This window comes from Oncorhynchus gorbuscha, linkage group LG13 (genome assembly GCF_021184085.1).
Source record: "Oncorhynchus gorbuscha isolate QuinsamMale2020 ecotype Even-year linkage group LG13, OgorEven_v1.0, whole genome shotgun sequence".
Lineage (NCBI taxonomy): Eukaryota > Metazoa > Chordata > Actinopteri > Salmoniformes > Salmonidae > Oncorhynchus > Oncorhynchus gorbuscha.
Window position 1 is genome coordinate 93,195,770 of NC_060185.1, and position 19,996 is coordinate 93,215,765.

The 19,996-nt window shown below is 45.6% G+C and overlaps 1 protein-coding gene across 1 annotated transcript in view; it reads left to right on the forward strand.

The window, feature by feature from the left end:
* The window catches only part of LOC123992429 (complexin-2-like), a 38,083-nt gene that overhangs the window by 8,032 nt on the left and 10,055 nt on the right, over positions 1–19,996 (forward strand). The window contains exons 2-3 of the mRNA XM_046293566.1: positions 6,322–6,466; positions 18,562–18,749. Of these exons, the coding sequence (XP_046149522.1) occupies positions 6,436–6,466; positions 18,562–18,749 (219 nt within the window). The 5' untranslated portion in view covers positions 6,322–6,435. The remainder of the gene's footprint in view (positions 1–6,321; positions 6,467–18,561; positions 18,750–19,996) is intronic.

A 19,996-nucleotide genomic window follows, 5' to 3' on the forward strand; every position in this document is an offset into this window, starting at 1 on the left:
CATGTCCCAGGACTACCTGACATGAGGACTCCTTGCTGTCCCCAGTCCACCTGGCCATGCTCCTGCTCCAGTTTCAACTGTTCTGCCTTACTATTATTCAACCATGCTGGTCATTTATGAACATTTGAACATCTTGGCCACGTTCTGTTATAATCTCCACCCGGCACAGCCAGAAGAGGACTGGCCACCCCACATATGCTCTCTCTAATTCTCTCTTTCTTTCTCTCTCTCGGAGGACCTGAGCCCTAGGACCGTGCCCCAGGACTACCTGACATGATGGCTCCTTGCTGTCCCCAGTCCACCTGACTGTGCTGCTGCTCCAGTTTCAACTGTTCTGCCTTATTATTATTTGACCATGCTGGTCATTTATGAACATTTGAACATCTTGGTCATTTTCTGTTATAATCTCTACCCGGCACAGCCAGAAGAGGACTGGCCACCCCACATAGCCCGGTTCCTCTCTAGGTTTCTTCCTAGGTTTTGGCCTTTCTAGGGAGTTTTTCCTAGCCACCGTGCTTTTACACCTGCATTGTTTGCTGTTTGGGGTTTTAGGCTGGGTTTCTGTACAGCACTTTGAGATATCAGCTGATGTACGAAGGGCTATATAAATAAATTTGATTTGATTTGATGGCCTTGAGATAGAAGCTGTTTTTTAGTCTCTCGGCCCCAGCTTTGATGCACTTGTACTGACCTAGCCTTCCGGATGATAGCAGGGTGAACAGGCTGTGGCTCAGGTGGTTGAGGTCTGGGAGGGCAGGTAGTTTGCCCCCGGTGATGCATTGTGCAGACCGCACCACCCTCTGGAGAGCCTTGCGGTTCAGGGCGGTGCAGTTGCCGTACCAGGCTGTTATCCAGCCCAACAGGATGCTCTCCGATTGTGCATCTGTAAAAGTTTGAGGGCGCGACTAGAGATGCTGTCTGGGCCAGCAGCCTTGCGAGGGTTAACACGTTTAAATGTTTTGGAGAGGGAGAGAGGAGGGCACAGTCCTTGTTTGCGGGCCGCAACGGTGGCACTGTATTATCTTCAAACCGAGCAAAGAAGGTGTTTAGTTTGTCTGGAAGTGTGACGTCAGTGTCCGTGACGTGGCTGGTTTTCTTTTTGTAGTCCATTATTTCCTGTAGACCCTGCCACATACGTCTCATGTCTGAGCTGTTGAATTGCGACTCCACTTTGTCCCTGTATCGGCATTTTGCTTGTTTGATTGCCTTGCGGAGGGAATAACTACACTGTTTATATTCAACCATATTCCCAGACCTCTTTCCATGGTTAAAACCGGTGGTTAGCGCTTTTAGTTTTGCGCGAATGCTTCCATCCATCCACGGTTTCTGTTTTGGGTAGGTTTTAATTGTCACCGTGGGAACAACATCTCCAATGCACTTCTTTATAAACTCAGAGTCAGAGTACAAGTCGATGTTGTTCTCTGAGGCTGACCCAAACATATTCCAGTCCGCGTGATCAAAACAATCTTGAAGCGTGGATTCCGATTGGTCAGACCAGCGTTGAATGGGTCTAGTCTCTGTTACATCCTGTTTGAGTTTCTGCCAAAAAGACGATAGGAACAAGATGGCGTCGTGGACGAATTTGCCGAAGGGATGGCGGAGGAGAGCTTTGTATGCATCCTGGTTCTGAGGTCACCGATAGGCCAATAATAGACCCCAGGAACCTGGTTCTGAGGTCACCGATAGGCCACTAACAGACCCCAGGAACCTGGTTCTGAGGTCACCGATAGGCCACTAACAGACCCCAGGAACCTGGTTCTGAGGTCACCGATAAGCCACTAACAGACCCCAGGAACCTGGTTCTGAGGTCGCCGATAGGCCACTAACAGACCCCAGGAACCTGGTTCTGAGGTCACCAATAGGCCAATAACAGACCCCAGGAACCTGGTTCTGAGGTCACCGATAGGCCACTAACAGACCCCAGGAACCTGGTTCTGAGGTCACCGATAGGCCACTAACAGACCCCAGGAACCTGGTTCTGAGGTCACCGATAGGCCACTAACAGACCCCAGGAACCTGGTTCTGAGGTCACCGATAGGCCACTAACAGACCCCAGGAACCTGGTTCTGAGGTCGCCGATAGGCTACTAACAGACCCCAGGAACCTGGTTCTGAGGTCACCGATAGGCCACTAACAGACCCCAGGAAACTGGTTCTGAGGTCACCGATAGGCCACTAACAGACCCCAGGAACCTGGTTCTGAGGTCGCTGATAGGCCACTAACAGACCCCAGGAACCTGGTTCTGAGGTCACCGATAGGCCACTAACAGACCCCAGGAACCTGGTTCTGAGGTCACCGATAGGCCACTAACAGACCCCAGGAACCTGGTTCTGAGGTCACCGATAGGCCAATAACAGACCCCAGGAACCTGGTTCTGAGGTCGCCGGTAGGCCACTAACAGACCCCAGGAACCTGGTTCTGAGGTCGCCGATAGGCCACTAACAGACCCCAGGAACCTGGTTCTGAGGTCACCGATAGGCCACTAACAGACCCCAGGAACCTGGTTCTGAGGTCGCCGATAGGCCACTAACAGACCCCAGGAACCTGGTTCTGAGGTCGCCGATAGGCCACTTACCGGCCAGCAGCACTTGGCTTTCTCTCTTTTATTTCACTAGGAGGAGAAAACCCATTGTGGGCTCATTGAACCACTCCAGACAAACAAATTAGCGCCACAGTACAATACCATGCAGATGACTGAGAGATGTTGTTGAGACTGGGACAGTACAATACCAGACAGATGACTGAGAGATGTTGTTGAGACTGGTACAGTACAATACCAGACAGATGACTGAGAGATGTTGTTGAGACTGGTACAGTACAATACCAGACAGATGACTGAGAGATGTTGTTGAGACCTATCTAAAAATAGTTTCTGCTCTTATGCAGAGTAATGCTCTGCTCTGGTCCACAATCATTGTAGAAGCACTGATAGGTCTCGCTATGATAGCTCTCACTACCATGGACCTCACTATGATGGGTCTCACTACCATGGGTCTCGCTGTGATAGGCTCTCACTACCATGGGCATCCCTATGATAGGCCTCACTACCATGGGCCTCACTACTATGGGACTCACTATGATAGGTCTCACTACCATGGGCCTCGCTATGATAGGCCTCACTACCATGGGCCTCGCTATGATGGGTCTCACTACCATGGGCCTCGCTACGATGGGCCTCGCTTTGATAGGTCTCACTACTATGGGCCTCACTACCATGGGAGTCGCTATGATGGGCCTCACTACCACGGGCGTCGCTATGATAGGACTCACTACCATGGTCTCGCTATGATAGGCCTCACTACCATGGGCCTCGCTACCATGGGCCTCGCTATGATGGGCCTTGCTTTGATAGGTCTCACTACTATGGGCCTCACTACCATGGGCGTTGCTATGATAGGCCTCACTATCATGGGCCTCACTACGATGGGCCTCGCTATGATAGGGTCTCACTACCATGGGCATCGCTATGATAGGCCTCACTACCATGGGCCTCACTACCATGGGCCTCGCTATGATGGGACTCACTACCATGGACCTCGCTATGATGGGTCTCACTACCATGGGCCTCGCTATGATAGGCCTCACTACCATGGGCCTCGCTATGATGGGTCTCACTACCATGGGCCTCGCTATGATGGGTCTCACTACCATGGGCCACGCTATGATGGGCCTCGCTTTGATAGGTCTCACTACTATGGGCCTCACTACCATGGGAGTCGCTATGATAGGTCTCACTACCATGAGCCTCACTAGGATGGGCCTCGCTATGATAGGCCTCACTACCATGGGCCTCGCTTTGATAGGTCTCACTACTCTGGGTCTCACTACCATGGGCCTCGCTATGATAGGTCTCACTACCATGAGCCTCACTAGGATGGGCCTCGCTACCATGGGCCTCGCTATGATGGGCCTCGCTTAGTAAGCATCTCATGCCTCCTCCTCCTCTCTGACCTGGTCCTCCTCCTCCTCCTGTCTGACCTGGTCCTTCTCCTCCTTCTCTCCTCGTCCTCCTCCTGTCTGACCTGGTCCTCCTCCTGTCTGACCTGGTCCTCCTCCTCCTCCTGTCTGACCTGGTCCTCCTCCTCCTTCTCTCCTCGTCCTCCTCCTGTCTGACCTGGTCCTCCTCCTGTCTGACCTGGTCCTCCTCCTCCTCCTCCTCCTCTCTGACCTGGTCCTCCTCCTCCTCTCTGACCTGGTCCTCCTCCTCCTCCTCTCTGACCTGGTCCTCCTCTTCCTGGTCCTCTTCCTGGTCCTCCTCCTCCTCCTCTCTGACCTGGTCCTCCTCCTCCTCCTCTCTGACCTGGTCCTCCTCCTCCTCCTCTCTGACCTGGTCCTCCTCCTCCTCCTCCTCTCTGACCTGGTACTCCTCCTCCTCCTCCTCTCTGACCTGGTACTCCTCCTCCTCCTCTCTGACCTGGTCCTCCTCTCTGACCTGGTCCTCCTCCTCTCTGACCTGGTCCTCCTCCTCCTCCTCCTCTCTGACCTGGTACTCCTCCTCCTCCTCTCTGACCTGGTCCTCCTCTCTGACCTGGTCCTCCTCCTCTCTGACCTGGTCCTCCTCCTCCCCCTCCTCCTCCTCTCTGACCTGGTCCTCCTCCTCTCTGACCTGGTCCTCCTCCTCCTCTGACCTGGTCCTCCTCCTCCTCCTCCTCTCTGACCTGGTCCTCCTCCTCTTCTGACCTGGTCCTCCTCCTCCTCCTCCTCTCTGACCTGGTCCTCCTCCTCCTTCTCTCTGACCTGGTCCTCCTCCTGGTCCTCCTCCTCCTCCTCCTCCTCCTCCTCCTCCTCCTCCTCCTCCTCTCTGACCTGGTCCTCCTCCTCTCTGACCTGGTCCTCCTCCTCCTCCTCTCTGACCTGGTACTCCTCCTCCTCCTCTCTGACCTGGTCCTCCTCTCTGACCTTGTCCTCCTCCTCTCTGACCTGGTCCTCCTCCTCTCTGACCTGGTCCTCCTCCTCCTCTGATCTGGTCCTCCTCCTCCTCCTCCTCCTCTCTGATCTGGTCCTCCTCCTCTTCTGACCTGGTCCTCCTCCTCTTCTGACCTGGTCCTCCTCCTCTTCTGACCTGGTCCTCCTCCTCCTCCTTCTCCTCCTCCTCCTCCTCTCTGACCTGGTCCTCCTTCTCTCTGACCTGGTCTGGTCCTGCAGCTGCTGCTGTTTCACCTCCTATCCTGACAGAACAAGTACAACGAGTACAAATAACAACAAAGCTAAGGGATGTAAGGGTTTTCCTGTGGTGAAGGAGAAGTGGACCAAAATGTGGCGTGGATATTGCGATCCATGTTTAATGAAACAAAGTAAACACGAATCAAAAACAATAAACGTAACACGAAAACCGAAACAGCCTAATACTGGTGCAAAGTAACACAGAGACAGTAACAAGGACAATCACCCACAAAACCCAACACCAAACAGGCTACCTAAATATGGTTCCCACTCAGAGACAATGACGAACACCTGCCTCTGATTGAGAACCATATCAGGCCAAACATAGAACTAGACATGTAACATAGAATGCCCACTCAGCTCACACCCTGACCAACCAAAACATACAAAGCAAACTATGGTCAGGGTGTGACAAGGGATTGGTTAAGAGATGACTGAGTTATTGATAAATCAGGAAATCAGATTTTACGTGTCCATTTAAATCTTTTGTAAATCCATTTCACAATGGCCTATCAACTTTAAGCTTTTTAGGGTCATCAAGTTTGCCGTTGATTAAAAAAAACTGGGTCTGGACTGACTTCTTGGGGTTGTAGAGTCGACAACCATCTACATCCGCATAGAGTTCTACTCTATGACAACAACCATCTACACCCGCATAGTGTTCTACTCTATAACAACAACCATCTACACCTGGACAGAGTTCTACTCTATAACAACAACCATCTACACCTGGACAACCATCTACACCTGCATAGAGATCTACTCTATAACAACAACCATCTACACCTGGACAACCATCTACACCTGCATAGAGTTCTACTCTATAACAACAACCATCTACACCTGGACAACCATCTACACCTGCATAGAGTTCTACTCTATAACAACAACCATCTACACCTGGACAACCATCTACACCTGCATAGAGTTCTACTCTATAACAACAACCATCTACACCTGGACAGAGTTCTACTCTATAACAACAACCATCTACACCCGCATAGAGTTCTACTCTATAACAACAACCATCTACACCTGGACAACCATCTACACCACACACACACAAGCCCTACCGCCTCAACCATAGCCACTGTCCATATCCTTTGCTAACATCTTCCGGTAAACTGTTTTGTCTTTCTCTCTCCTTTGTCTCCACAGGTTGGATCAAGAGGTAAACACAGACTGAGGAAGGCAACAGAGACCTGGTAAAGAAGGGGTGACTACATGCACAGTTGTGTTTGTCGGTAGAAGACCAGAGTATCAGAAGGAACCATGAATTTTGTGATGAAGCAAGCTTTAGGTGGTAAGTACTGTATACACTGCTATATGAACGTGTCAATATTATGGACATCTGTTCACCATGCGTGGGATCTGATGTTTGTCCTCAGTGGAGCACGTACCTCTTGACATCTTGAAAATACAAACTGAATTTGGAAGAACTGCTCAACTATAAACAAGTCAAACAAGTTGCCTGGTAAACTTATTGTAGACAACATACTGTAATGTAAAGCTATGATCAGTATTTAGGAATTAAATGATCACAATTTATGACCAGTTTCTGGTTCTAGGTCTCAGAGAGAAGCAATATTCAGCTCAACCTATAGACTCAGATAGAGCTCCATCATTTATATCGTTAGTCAACTCAACCTATAGACTCAAATACAGCTCCATCATTTATATCTATAGTCAACTCAACCTATAGACTCAGATACAGCTCCATCATTTATATCTATAGTCAACTCAACCTATAGACTCAGATACAGCTCCATCATTTATATCTATAGTCAACTCGACCTATAGACTCAGATACAGCTCCATCATTTATATCTATAGTCAACTCGACCTATAGACTCAGATACAGCTCCATCATTTATATCTATAGTCAACTCGACCTATAGACTCAGATACAGCTCCATCATTTATATCTATAGTCAACTCGACCTATAGACTCAGATACAGCTCCATCATTTATATCTATAGTCAACTCAACCTATAGACTCAGATACAGCTCCATCATTTATATCTATAGTCAACTCGACCTATAGACTCAGATACAGCTCCATCATTTATATCTATAGTCAACTCAACCTATAGACTCAGATACAGCTCCATCATTTATATCTATAGTCAACTCAACCTATAGACTCAGATACAGCTCCATCATTTATATCTATAGTCAACTCAACCTATAGACTCAGATACAGCTCCATCATTTATATCTATAGTCAACTCAACCTATAGACTCAGATACAGCTCCATCATTTATATCTATAGTCAACTCAACCTATAGACTCAGATAGAGCTCCATCATTTATATCTATAGTCAACTCAACCTATAGACTCAGATAGAGCTCCATCATTTATATCTATAGTCAACTCGACCTATAGACTCAGATACAGCTCCATCATTTATATCGTTAGTCAACTCAACCTATAGACTCAGATAGAGCTCCATCATTTATATCGTTAGTCAACTCAACCTATAGACTCAGATAGAGCTCCATCATTTATATCTATAGTCAACTCGACCTATAGACTCAGATAGAGCTCCATCATTTATATATATAGTCAACTCAACCTATAGACTCAGATAGAGCTCCATCATTTATATCTATAGTCAACTCAACCTATAGACTCAGATACAGCTCCATCATTTATATCTATAGTCAACTCAACCTATAGACTCAGATAGAGCTCCATCATTTATATCTATAGTCAACTCAACCTATAGACTCAGATAGAGCTCCATCATTTATATCTATAGTCAACTCAACCTATAGACTCAGATAGAGCTCCATCATTTATATCTATAGTCAACTCAACCTATAGACTCAGATAGAGCTCCATCATTTATATCTATAGTCAACTCAACCTATAGACTCAGATAGAGCTCCATCATTTATATCTATAGTCAACTCAACCTATAGACTCAGATACAGCTCCATCATTTATATCTATAGTCAACTCAACCTATAGACTCAGATAGAGCTCCATCATTTATATCTATAGTCAACTCAACCTATAGACTCAGATACAGCTCCATCATTTATATCTATAGTCAACTCAACCTATAGACTCAGATAGAGCTCCATCATTTATATCTATAGTCAACTCGACCTATAGACTCAGATACAGCTCCATCATTTATATCTATAGTCAACTCGACCTATAGACTCAGATAGAGCTCCATCATTTATATCTATAGTCAACTCGACCTATAGACTCAGATACAGCTCCATCATTTATATCTATAGTCAACTCGACCTATAGACTCAGATAGAGCTCCATCATTTATATCTATAGTCAACTCAACCTCAGATTGTCATGTTTTGTCTTATATCATCTTGTCATTTTGCTTTTCCTTCTGTTCGTTTCCCCCTGCTGGTCTTATTAGGTTCGTTCCCTTTTTCTATCCCTCTCTCTCCCCCTCCCTCTCTCTCCTCTCTCTATCGTTCCGTTCCTGCTCCCAGCTGTTCCTATTCCCCTAATCATCATTTAGTCTTCCCACACCTGTTCCCGATCCTTTCCCCTGATTAGAGTCCCTATTTATTCCTTTGTGTTCCGTTCCTGTCCCGTCGGTTCCTTGTTTTGTATTCACCATGCTGTGATTGTGTTTCGCCCTGTCCTGTCGTGTTTTTTGCCTTCATCAGATGCTGCGTGTGAGCAGGTGTCTCTGTCTACTACGGCCTGCGCCTACCCGAAGCGACCTGCAGTCTGTGGCCGCTTCTCTTGTTATTCCCCTCTACAGACTAGAGGATTTCTGTTACTCCCTGTTTGGATTTGAATAAACTCTGTTTCTGTTAAGTCGCTTTTGGGTCCTCTATCACCTGCATGACAGAAGGAACCGACCAAGTAATGGACCCAGCGACTTCAGACGCTCGTTACACTGCCGTCGAGATCCAAGGAGCCATGCTCGGCAGACACGAGCAGGAATTGTCTGCTGCTCGCCATGCCGTGGAGAACCTGGCCGCTCAGGTTTCCGACCTCTCTGGACAGTTCCAGAGTCTACGTCTCGTGCCACCTGTTACTTCCTGGCCTGCCGAGCCTCCAGAACCTAGGGTTAATAACCCACCTTGCTACTCCGGGCAGCCCACTGAGTGCCGCTCCTTTCTCACGCAGTGTGAGATTGTGTTCTCTCTCCAACCCAACACATACTCTAGAGAGAGAGCTCGGGTTGCTTACGTCATTTCACTCCTTACTGGCCGGGCTCGAGAATGGGGCACAGCTATCTGGGAGGCAAGGGCTGATTGCTCTAACAAGTTCCAGAACTTTAAAGAGGAGATGATTCGGGTTTTTGACCGTTCAGTTTTTGGTAGGGAGGCTTCTAGGGCCCTGGCTTCCTTATGCCAAGGTGAACGGTCCATAACGGATTATTCTATTGAGTTTCGCACTCTTGCTGCCTCTAGTGAGTGGAACGAGCCGGCGCTGCTCGCTCGTTTTCTGGAGGGACTCCACGCAGTGGTTAAGGATGAGATTCTCTCCCGGGAGGTTCCTTCAGATGTGGACTCTTTGATTGCTCTCGCCATCCGCATAGAACGACGGGTAGATCTTCGTCACCGGGCTCGTGGAAGAGAGCTCGCATCAACGGTGTTTCCCTGCTCCGCATCGCAACCATCTCCCTCCTCTGGCTTTGAGACTGAGCCCATGCAGCTGGGAGGGATTCGCATCTCGACTAAGGAGAGGGAACGGAGGATCACCAACCGCCTGTGCCTCTATTGCGGAGTTGCTGGACATTTTGTTAATTCATGTCCAGTAAGAGGCCAGAGCCCATCAGTAAGCGGAGGGCTACTGGTGAGCGCTACTACTCTGGTCTCTTCATCTAGATCTTGTACTACTATGTCGGTCCATCTACGCTGGACCGGTTCGGGTGCTACATGCAGTGCCTTGATTGACTCTGGGGCTGAGGGTTGTTTCATGGACGAAGCATGGGTTCGGAAACATAACATTCCTTTCAGACCGTTAGACAAGCCTACGCCCATGTTTGCCTTAGATGGTAGTCATCTTCCCAGTATCAGATTTGAGACACTACCTTTAACCCTCACAGTATCTGGTAACCACAGTGAGACTATTTCTTTTTTGATTTTCCGTTCACCGTTTACACCTGTTGTTTTGGGTCATCCCTGGCTAGTATGTCATAATCCTTCTATTAATTGGTCTAGTAATTCTATCCTATCCTGGAACGTTTCTTGTCATGTGAAGTGTTTAATGTCTGCCATCCCTCCCGTTTCTTCTGTCCCTACTTCCCAGGAGGAACCTGGCGATTTGACAGGAGTGCCGGAGGAATATCATGATCTGCGCACGGTCTTCAGTCGGTCCCGAGCCAACTCCCTTCCTCCTCACCGGTCGTATGATTGTAGTATTGATCTCCTTCCGGGGACCACTCCTCCTCGAGGTAGACTATACTCTCTGTCGGCTCCCGAACGTAAGGCTCTCGAGGATTATTTGTCTGTGTCTCTTGACACCGGTACCATAGTGCCTTCTTCTTCTCCGGCCGGGGCGGGGTTCTTTTTTGTTAAGAAGAAGGACGGTACTCTGCGCCCCTGCGTGGATTATCGAGGGCTGAATGACATAACGGTTAAGAATCGTTATCCGCTTCCCCTTATGTCATCAGCCTTCGAGATTCTGCAGGGAGCCAGGTGCTTTACTAAGTTGGACCTTCGTAACGCTTACCATCTCGTGCGCATCAGAGAGGGGGACGAGTGGAAAACGGCGTTTAACACTCCGTTAGGGCATTTTGAGTACCGGGTTCTGCCGTTCGGTCTCGCCAATGCGCCAGCTGTTTTTCAGGCATTAGTTAATGATGTTCTGAGAGACATGCTGAACATTTTTGTTTTTGTCTATCTTGACGATATCCTGATTTTTTCTCCGTCACTCGAGATTCATGTTCAGCACGTTCGACGTGTTCTACAGCGCCTTTTAGAGAATTGTCTCTACGTAAAGGCTGAGAAGTGCTCTTTTCATGTCTCCTCCGTTACTTTTCTCGGTTCCGTTATTTCCGCTGAAGGCATTCAGATGGATTCCGCTAAGGTCCAAGCTGTCAGTGATTGGCCCGTTCCAAGGTCACGTGTCGAGTTGCAGCGCTTTTTAGGTTTCGCTAATTTCTATCGGCGTTTCATTCGTAAGTTCGGTCAAGTTGCTGCCCCTCTCACAGCTCTTACTTCTGTCAAGACGTGTTTTAAGTGGTCCGGTTCCGCCCAGGGAGCTTTTGATCTTCTAAAAGAACGTTTTACGTCCGCTCCTATCCTCGTTACTCCTGACGTCACTAGACAATTCATTGTCGAGGTTGACGCTTCAGAGGTAGGCGTGGGAGCCATTCTATCCCAGCGCTTCCAGTCTGACGATAAGGTTCATCCTTGCGCTTATTTTTCTCATCGCCTGTCGCCATCTGAGCGCAACTATGATGTGGGTAACCGTGAACTGCTCGCCATCCGCTTAGCCCTAGGCGAATGGCGACAGTGGTTGGAGGGGGCGACCGTTCCTTTTGTCGTTTGGACAGACCATAAGAACCTTGAGTACATCCGTTCTGCCAAACGACTTAATGCCCGTCAAGCTCGTTGGGCGTTGTTTTTCGCTCGTTTCGAGTTTGTGATTTCTTACCGTCCGGGTAGCAAGAACACCAAGCCTGATGCCTTATCCCGTCTGTTTAGTTCTTCTGTGGCTTCTACTGATCTCGAGGGGATTCTTCCTTATGGGCGTGTTGTCGGGTTGACAGTCTGGGGAATTGAAAGACAGGTTAAGCAAGCACTCACGCACACTGCGTCGAATAACAGAAATTCTAGACTAGAGGGGAAACCCGCGCAGTGCTTGTCCTAGTAACCTCCTTTTCGTTCCTGTTTCCACTCGTCTGGCTGTTCTTCAGTGGGCTCACTCTGCCAAGTTAGCTGGTCATCCCGGTGTTCGAGGCACTCTTGCGTCTATTCGCCAGCGCTTTTGGTGGCCGACTCAGGAGCGTGACACGCGCCGTTTCGTGGCTGCGTGTTCAGACTGCGCGCAGAAGAAGTCTGGTAATTTTTTTCTGCTTCTGCTCCTGGTCTTGCTGTGTCTCAGTCTGTCCCTAGTTCTCATTTTTTTTTTTAGAGTAGTACCCTAGTTTCCTTTTTATCGTTTTTCGTTACGGTCCTGAGGAAAGGAGTTGGGTTCTTTCTCGAGTGGGACGTGCTGGACCGTTTGATCTATGATTTCCTCCGTTGCCGCCAGTGTTCCTCCTCGAGAGCGCCAGGAGGCGCTCGGTGAGTGGGGGTACTGTCATGTTTTGTCTTATATCATCTTGTCATTTTGCTTTTCCTTCTGTTCGTTTCCCCCTGCTGGTCTTATTAGGTTCGTTCCCTTTTTCTATCCCTCTCTCTCCCCCTCCCTCTCTCTCCTCTCTCTATCGTTCCGAAATTCCTGCTCCCAGCTGTTCCTATTCCCCTAATCATCATTTAGTCTTCCCACACCTGTTCCCGATCCTTTCCCCTGATTAGAGTCCCTATTTATTCCTTTGTGTTCCGTTCCTGTCCCGTCGGTTCCTTGTTTTGTATTCACCATGCTGTGATTGTGTTTCATCTGAATGCCCTGTCCTGTCGTCTAAAAGGCGCTTTTTGCCTTCATCAGATGCTGCGTGTGAGCAGGTGTCTCTGTCTACTACGGCCTCGCCTACCCTTAGTAAAGCACCTGGCGACCTGCAGTCTGTGGCCGCTTCTCTTGTTATTCCCCTCTACAGACTAGAGGATTTCTGTTACTCCCTGTTTGGATTTGAATAAACTCTGTTTCTGTTAAGTCGCTTTTGGGTCCTCTATCACCTGCATGACACAGATACAGTTCCATCATTTATATCTATTACTTTTTTATTTAACCTTTATTTAACTAGGCAAGTCAGTTCTGAACAAATTATTACTTACAATGACAGCCTAGTGGGGAACAGTGGGTTAACTGCCTGTTCAGTGGCAGAACGACAGATTTTTACTTTGTCAGCTCGGGGATTCGATCCAGCAAACTTCAGCTTACTAGTCCAACGCTCTAAACATTAGGCTACCTGCTGTGTATAAGCTGTGTATATTTACTTGTCACTGCGGGTGAACTCTGTCTAGAGGTCAATGCATTCTTAAATCAACTTCCTGATTTGGGTCAACCAGTTGAATAACTATAGGTAATTGCCTTCCTGGAAAGGGGCTGTGGCCGTGGGATGACCTTTCATGTGGTTGGTCTGGCCTTGGTGCAGATTGTAATGTCATTGGCCTGGGAGGCTGGGGATAGGGGATTGATGGGGGCCTGAGACTGGAGCTGGGGGAAAGCTACAAGGAACCGGGGGGAACGGATCACAAAGGAGGCTGTGAGATGGAGGGCTGAGTTAGGATGGGGCTCTGGGGGCTAAATGACAAACATGACACTGGGAGGCTGGGGGGGACTGGAGCTGGGGAAAGCTGGGGGGCTGAGGCTGTGAGATGGAGGGCTGAGTTAGGATGGGGCTCTGGGGGGCTGGGGGTAGACAAATATATATATATATATATATATATATATATATATATATGATGAGATATATAGGATATATATATATATATATATATATAGATATATATATATATAGATATATATCAATCAGTTATATCTAACCATAGAATACAGTTAAATCTATCATAGAATACAGTTAAATCATAGAATACAGTTATATCTACCATAGAATACAGTTATATCTACCATAGAATACGGTTATATCTATCATAGAATACAGTTAAATCTATCATAGAATACAGTTCTCTATCATAGAATACAGTTAAATCTATCATAGAATACAGTTATAGATATATATTAATATATATATCATAGAATACACTTATATCTATCATAGAATACAGTTAAATCTATCATAGAATACAGTTATAGATATATATTAATATATATATCATAGAATACACTTATATCTATCATAGAATACAGTTCTCTATCATAGAATACAGTTCTCTATCATAGAATACAGTTACATATATATATATATCATAGAATACAGTTATATATATCATAGAATACAGTTATATCTATCATATAATACAGTTCTCTATCATAGAATACAGTTATATATATATATCATAGAATACAGTTATATCTATCATAGAATACAGTTCTCTATCATAGAATACAGTGATATCTATCATAGAATACAGTTCTCTATCATAGAATACAGTTATATCTATCATAGAATACAGTTATATAAATATATATATATATATATCATAGAATACAGTTATATCTATCATAGAATACAGTTATATCTATCATAGAATACAGTTCATAGAATACAGTTATATATATCATAGAGAACTGTATTATATGTATTCTATCATAGAATACAGTTATATATATCATAGAATACAGTTCTCTATCATAGAATACAGTTTTATATATATATATATATATATAGAATACAGTTATATCTATCATAGAATACAGTTCATAGAATACAGTTATATATATCATAGAATACATATAATACAGTTCTCTATCATAGAATACAGTTATATATATCATAGAATACAGTTATATCTATCATAGAATACAGTTCTCTATCATAGAATACAGTTATATCTATCATAGAATACAGTTATATCTATCATAGAATACAGTTCTCTATCATAGAATACAGTTATATCTATCATAGAATACAATTCTCTATCATAGAATACAGTTATATATATCATAGAATACAGTTATATCTATCATAGAATACAGTTATATCTATCATAGAATACAGTTATATCTATCATAGAATACAGTTCTCTATCATAGAATACAGTTATATATATCATAGAATACAATTATATCTATCATAGAATACAGTTCTCTATCATAGAATACAGCTACAGTTCATCTTCATTAGCTCTTCTGGATGCTGGTCATCATTTTAAAAGTTAATCCCAAAGTGTCCAACATTTAGGTTTACTTTTGACATACGAGGGCATGATTTACCAATGAGGGTCATCCATTATTCAAATGAGTTCCATTCTCCAATCTTCCCCCTGTCCCTAACACATTTTTCAGCAGCAACAGCCTTTTGACTAGCAGCCTGTGGAAGCCAATGGGCCATGTCCCCTGTTTCTCTCTCTCTCTCTCTCTCTCTCTCTCTCTCTCTCTCTCTCTCTCTCTCTCTCTCTCTCTCTCTCTCTCTCTCTCTCTCTCTCTCTCTCTTCTCTCTCTCTCTCTTCTCTCTCTCTTCTCTTCTCTCTCTCTTCTCTCTCTTCTCACTCTTCTCTCTCCCTCTCTCTGTCTCTCTCTCTCTCTCTCTCTCTCTCTCTCTCTCTCTCTCTCTCTCTATGTGTGTGTCTCTCCCTCTCTCTCTCTCTCTCTCTCCCTCTCCCTTCTCTCTCTCTCCCTCTCCCTCTCCCTCTCCCTCTCCCTCTCCCTCTCCCTCTCCCTCTCCCTCTCCCTCTCCCTCTCCCTTCTATCTGCCTCTCTCTCTATCTGTCTCTCCCTCTCTCTCTCCCTTCTCTCTCTCTGTCTCTCCCTCTCCCTTCTCTCTCTCTCTCTCTGTCTCTCTCTCTCTCTCTCCCTTATTTCTCCCCCTCTCTCTCTCTCTCTCTCTCTCTCTCTCTCTCTCTCTCTCTCTCTCTCTCTCTCTCTCTCCTCTCCTCTCCCTCTCCCTCTCCCTCTCCCTTCTATCTGCCTCTCTCTCTATCTGTCTCTCCCTCTCTCTCTCCCTTCTCTCTCTCTGTCTCTCCCTCTCCCTTCTCTCTCTCTCTCTCTGTCTCTCTCTCTCTCTCCCTTATTTCTCCCCCTTCTCTCTCTCTCTCTCTCTCTCTCTCTCTCTCTCTCTCTCTCTCTCTCTCTCTCTCTCTCTCTCTCTCTCTCTCTCTCTCTCTCCATTTCCCACTCTCTCTCTCTCTTTCTCTCTCTCTCTCCCTTCCCTACTCTCTCTCTCTCTCTCTCTCTCTGTCTCTCTCTCTCTCTCCCCGTTCTCTCTCTCTCTCTCTCTCTCTCTCTCTCTCTATCTGTTTTCACGCTAGGCTATACAAAACACGCTGTTTGCCATGCAGTCAAAGGGTTAGTTATGGTGATTCATAAGACTGTTGAAGGATGATTTGTCCCAGTCTGTGTCCTTCCCATTCCTCTGAATATATCAAACGAGAGCTTTGTTAGAATATATAATTGAGGTATTAAAAAAATAATTACCATCAAGTCAAAGAATGTATGACGAAAGACCACTTTAGAACTTAGCTCCAAATTGCATTCTTTGTGTGGAAGGACAAATGGTGACCCAACTACTAACGGTATGGTGTAGGGCAAGCTGGAAACAAGGGACGGGGAGGACATGTGCAAAAGGACAATGACAGTGATATCCAATGGAGAGAGGCTGTCTCTGTAACCGGTGTGAAATGGCTAGCTAATTAGCGGCGTGCGCTAATAGCGTTTCAATCGTTGACGTCACTCCCTCTGAGACCTTGAAGAAGTTGTTTGCCTTACTCTGCGAAGTTTGGAGCACTCTTTATTATTGGTCTATTAACTCATTTACCGACAGGTGATGTCACCAGGCAGGCCAAAACTCCATCCCGCCAAAACAGGCTGACATTTCAGGTGTTTTTTTTTGTTTTGTTTTTACACAGCTCTTACACTAAAAGTGTATTATCATAATTTTCACAATTTCACAGTATTATTCCAACTGTACAGTGTGGAAATATATATAACATAGGAAAATCACATTTTTGACTGCACTGGGCCTTTAAGAATGATGAACAACATCTTTGTTCATACTGTATATAAAATGTACATTGCACATTCATAGCCACAGTTTTTTTTATGTATTTAATTAACCTTTATTTAACTAGGCAAGTCAGTTAAGAACAAATTCTTATTTACAATGACGGCCTAGGAACAGTTGTCACAGTCGGTAGGAGAGACAGACCAAGGCGCAGCGTGATTAAAGTTTCACATCTTTTAATAAAGCGGAATTTCCAAACAAATCAATAAACAAACAACGAACTGGGACATCAGTGGTGCTACATACAAATACACAAAACACAATATGGAGGTGGGAGAAAGGGCTTCCTACATATGATCCCTTAATTGGAGGCAACGATTACCACCTGCCTCTAATTGGGAACCATGCCAACCAGCAACATAGAAATAGAATGACTAGAACCCCCCCCTAGTCACGCTCTGACCTAAACACCATAGAGAACCGAGGGCTCTCTATGGTCAGGGCATAACAACAGTGTGTTAAACTGCCTTGTTCAGGGGCAGAACGACAGATTTTTTTTACCTTGTCAGCTCAGGGATTCGATCCAGCAAGTTCATGGAAATCTCACTACGACCACCCTCTCTTTTTACTTCAAATGGACCTTAACTGAATTAGCATTAGGCCTAATTGATTGATATCTAATTCTTGAACCTTGAAAGTACCCTTTAGCGTTCTAAGGAGGGAATTCACCACTCTTCTTTAAATACGGATCAAGATCTTTGCCTTATTTTTTTAACCTTTATTTAACTAGGCAAGTCAGTTAAGAACAAATTCTTATTTACAATGACGGCCTAGGAACAGTGGGTTAACTGCCTGTTCAGGGGCAGAACGACAGATTTGTACCTTGTCAGCTCGGGGGTTTGAACTTGCAACCTTCCGGTTACTAGTCCAACGCTCCAACCACTAGGCTACCCTGCCGCCTCTACACTCTAACCACTAGGCTACCCTGCCGCCTCTACACTCTAACCACTAGGCTACCCTGCCGCCTCCACACTCTAACCACTAGGCTACCCTGCCGCCTCTACACTCTAACCACTAGGCTACCCTGCCGCCTCTACACTCTAACCACTAGGCTACCCTGCCGCCTCTACACTCTAACCACTAGGCTACCCTGCCGCCTCTACACTCTAACCACTAGGCTACCCTGCCGCCTCTACACTCTAACCACTAGGCTACCCTGCCGCCTCTACACTCTAACCACTAGGCTACCCTGCCGCCTCTACACTCTAACCACTAGGCTACCCTGCCGCCTCTACACTCTAACCACTAGGCTACCCTGCCGCCTCTACACTCTAACCACTAGGCTACCCTGCCGCCTCTACACTCTAACCACTAGGCTACCCTGCCGCCTCTACACTCTAACCACTAGCCGTATTATAAAATGTATTCAATTGTTTTTTTCCTTGTTGATCTACACACAGTTTTTACACATTTCTGCAAATGTTTTAAAAATTAAAAACACAAATACCTTTTTTTACATACGTGTTCAGACCCTTTGCTATGAGACTCGAAATTGAGCTCAGGTGCATCCTGTTTCTATTGAAAAAACCTTTGAAATGTTTCTACAACTTGATTGGAGTCCACCTGTGGTAAATTTAATTGATTGGACATGATTTGGAAAGGACACACACCTGTCTACAGTATTTTATTTGAATGACTTCTGGCTCTGTGTGTGTGACTGTTTCCTCAAGGGGCCACTAAAGACATGGGGAAAATGTTAGGAGGAGAGGAGGAGAAGGATCCAGAGGTCGCGAAGAAGAAGAAGGAGGAAGAGGAGGAGAGACAGGAGGCACTGAGACAACAGGAAGAGGAGAGGAAGGATAAGCACCGGAAAATGGAGGCAGAAAGAGAAGTAGTACGACAGTCCATCAGAGACAAGGTGAGCACTGCAGCAGTCCACAAACTAGTCTGAAACTATTTTACATTCAATGTAGCCCCCCCCGGCCCCCTTTAAAAAAACTCTTACATTTCTCCAGCCCCAACTTTCACCTGTATACTGTACATAAAAACGTGTTTTGTTGTTCTTTTAATCCTAGATTGCCCCTTTAATGTAAATTAGAAATAATGTACAGAGCCGTAAGAAAGTATTCATACCCTTTGACTTGTTCCACATTTTGTTGTGTTACAGCCTGAATTTAAAATGGATTAAATATACTTTGTGTCTAATTCATCTACACACAGTACCCCATAGTGACGAAGTGAAAACATGTTTTTAGACATTTTTGCTAATTTATTGAAAATGAAATACAGAAATGTCTCATTTACATAAGTATTCACACCCATGAGTCAATACATGTTAGAATCACCTTTGGCAGCTATTACAGTGGTGAGACTGTCTGGGTGGGTCTCTAAGAGCTTTCCACACCTGGGTCTCTAAGAGCTTTCCACACCTGGGTCTCTAAGAGCTTTCCACACCTGGGTCTCTAAGAGCTTTCAACACCTGGGTCTCTAAGAGCTTTCCACACCTGGGTTTCTAAGAGCTTTCCACACCTGGGTCTCTAAGAGCTTTCAACACCTGGACTGTACAATATTTGCCCATTATTATTTTCAAAATTCTTCAAGCTCTGTCAAATTTGTTGTTGATCATTGCTAGACAACTATTTTCAGGTCTTGCCATAGATTTTCAAGTAGATTTAAGTCAAAACTGTAACTCAACCATTCAGGAACATTCATTGACCGCTTGGTAAGCAACTCTAGTGTAGATTTGGCCTTGTGTTTTATGTTATTGTCCTGCTGAAAGGTGAGTTCATCTCCCAGTGTCTGGTAGAAAGCAGACTGAACCAGGTTATTGTCCTGCTGAAAGGTGAGTTCATCTCCCAGTGTCTGGTAGAAAGCAGACTGAACCAGGTTATTGTCCTGCTGAAAGGTGAGTTCATCTCCCAGTGTCTGGTAGAAAGCAGACTGAACCAGGTTTTACTCTAGGATTTTACCTGTGCTTAGATCCACTCCATATTTTATTTTATCCTTGAAAACTCCCCAAAATTACAATCATACCCATAACCTGATTCAGTAATGTGTTGTATCGAACTAAAAATGTTGAATTCAGGACAAAAAGTTAATTATTTTGCCACATTTCTTGCAGTATTACTTTAGTGCCTTGTTGCAAACAGGATGCATGTTTTGTAA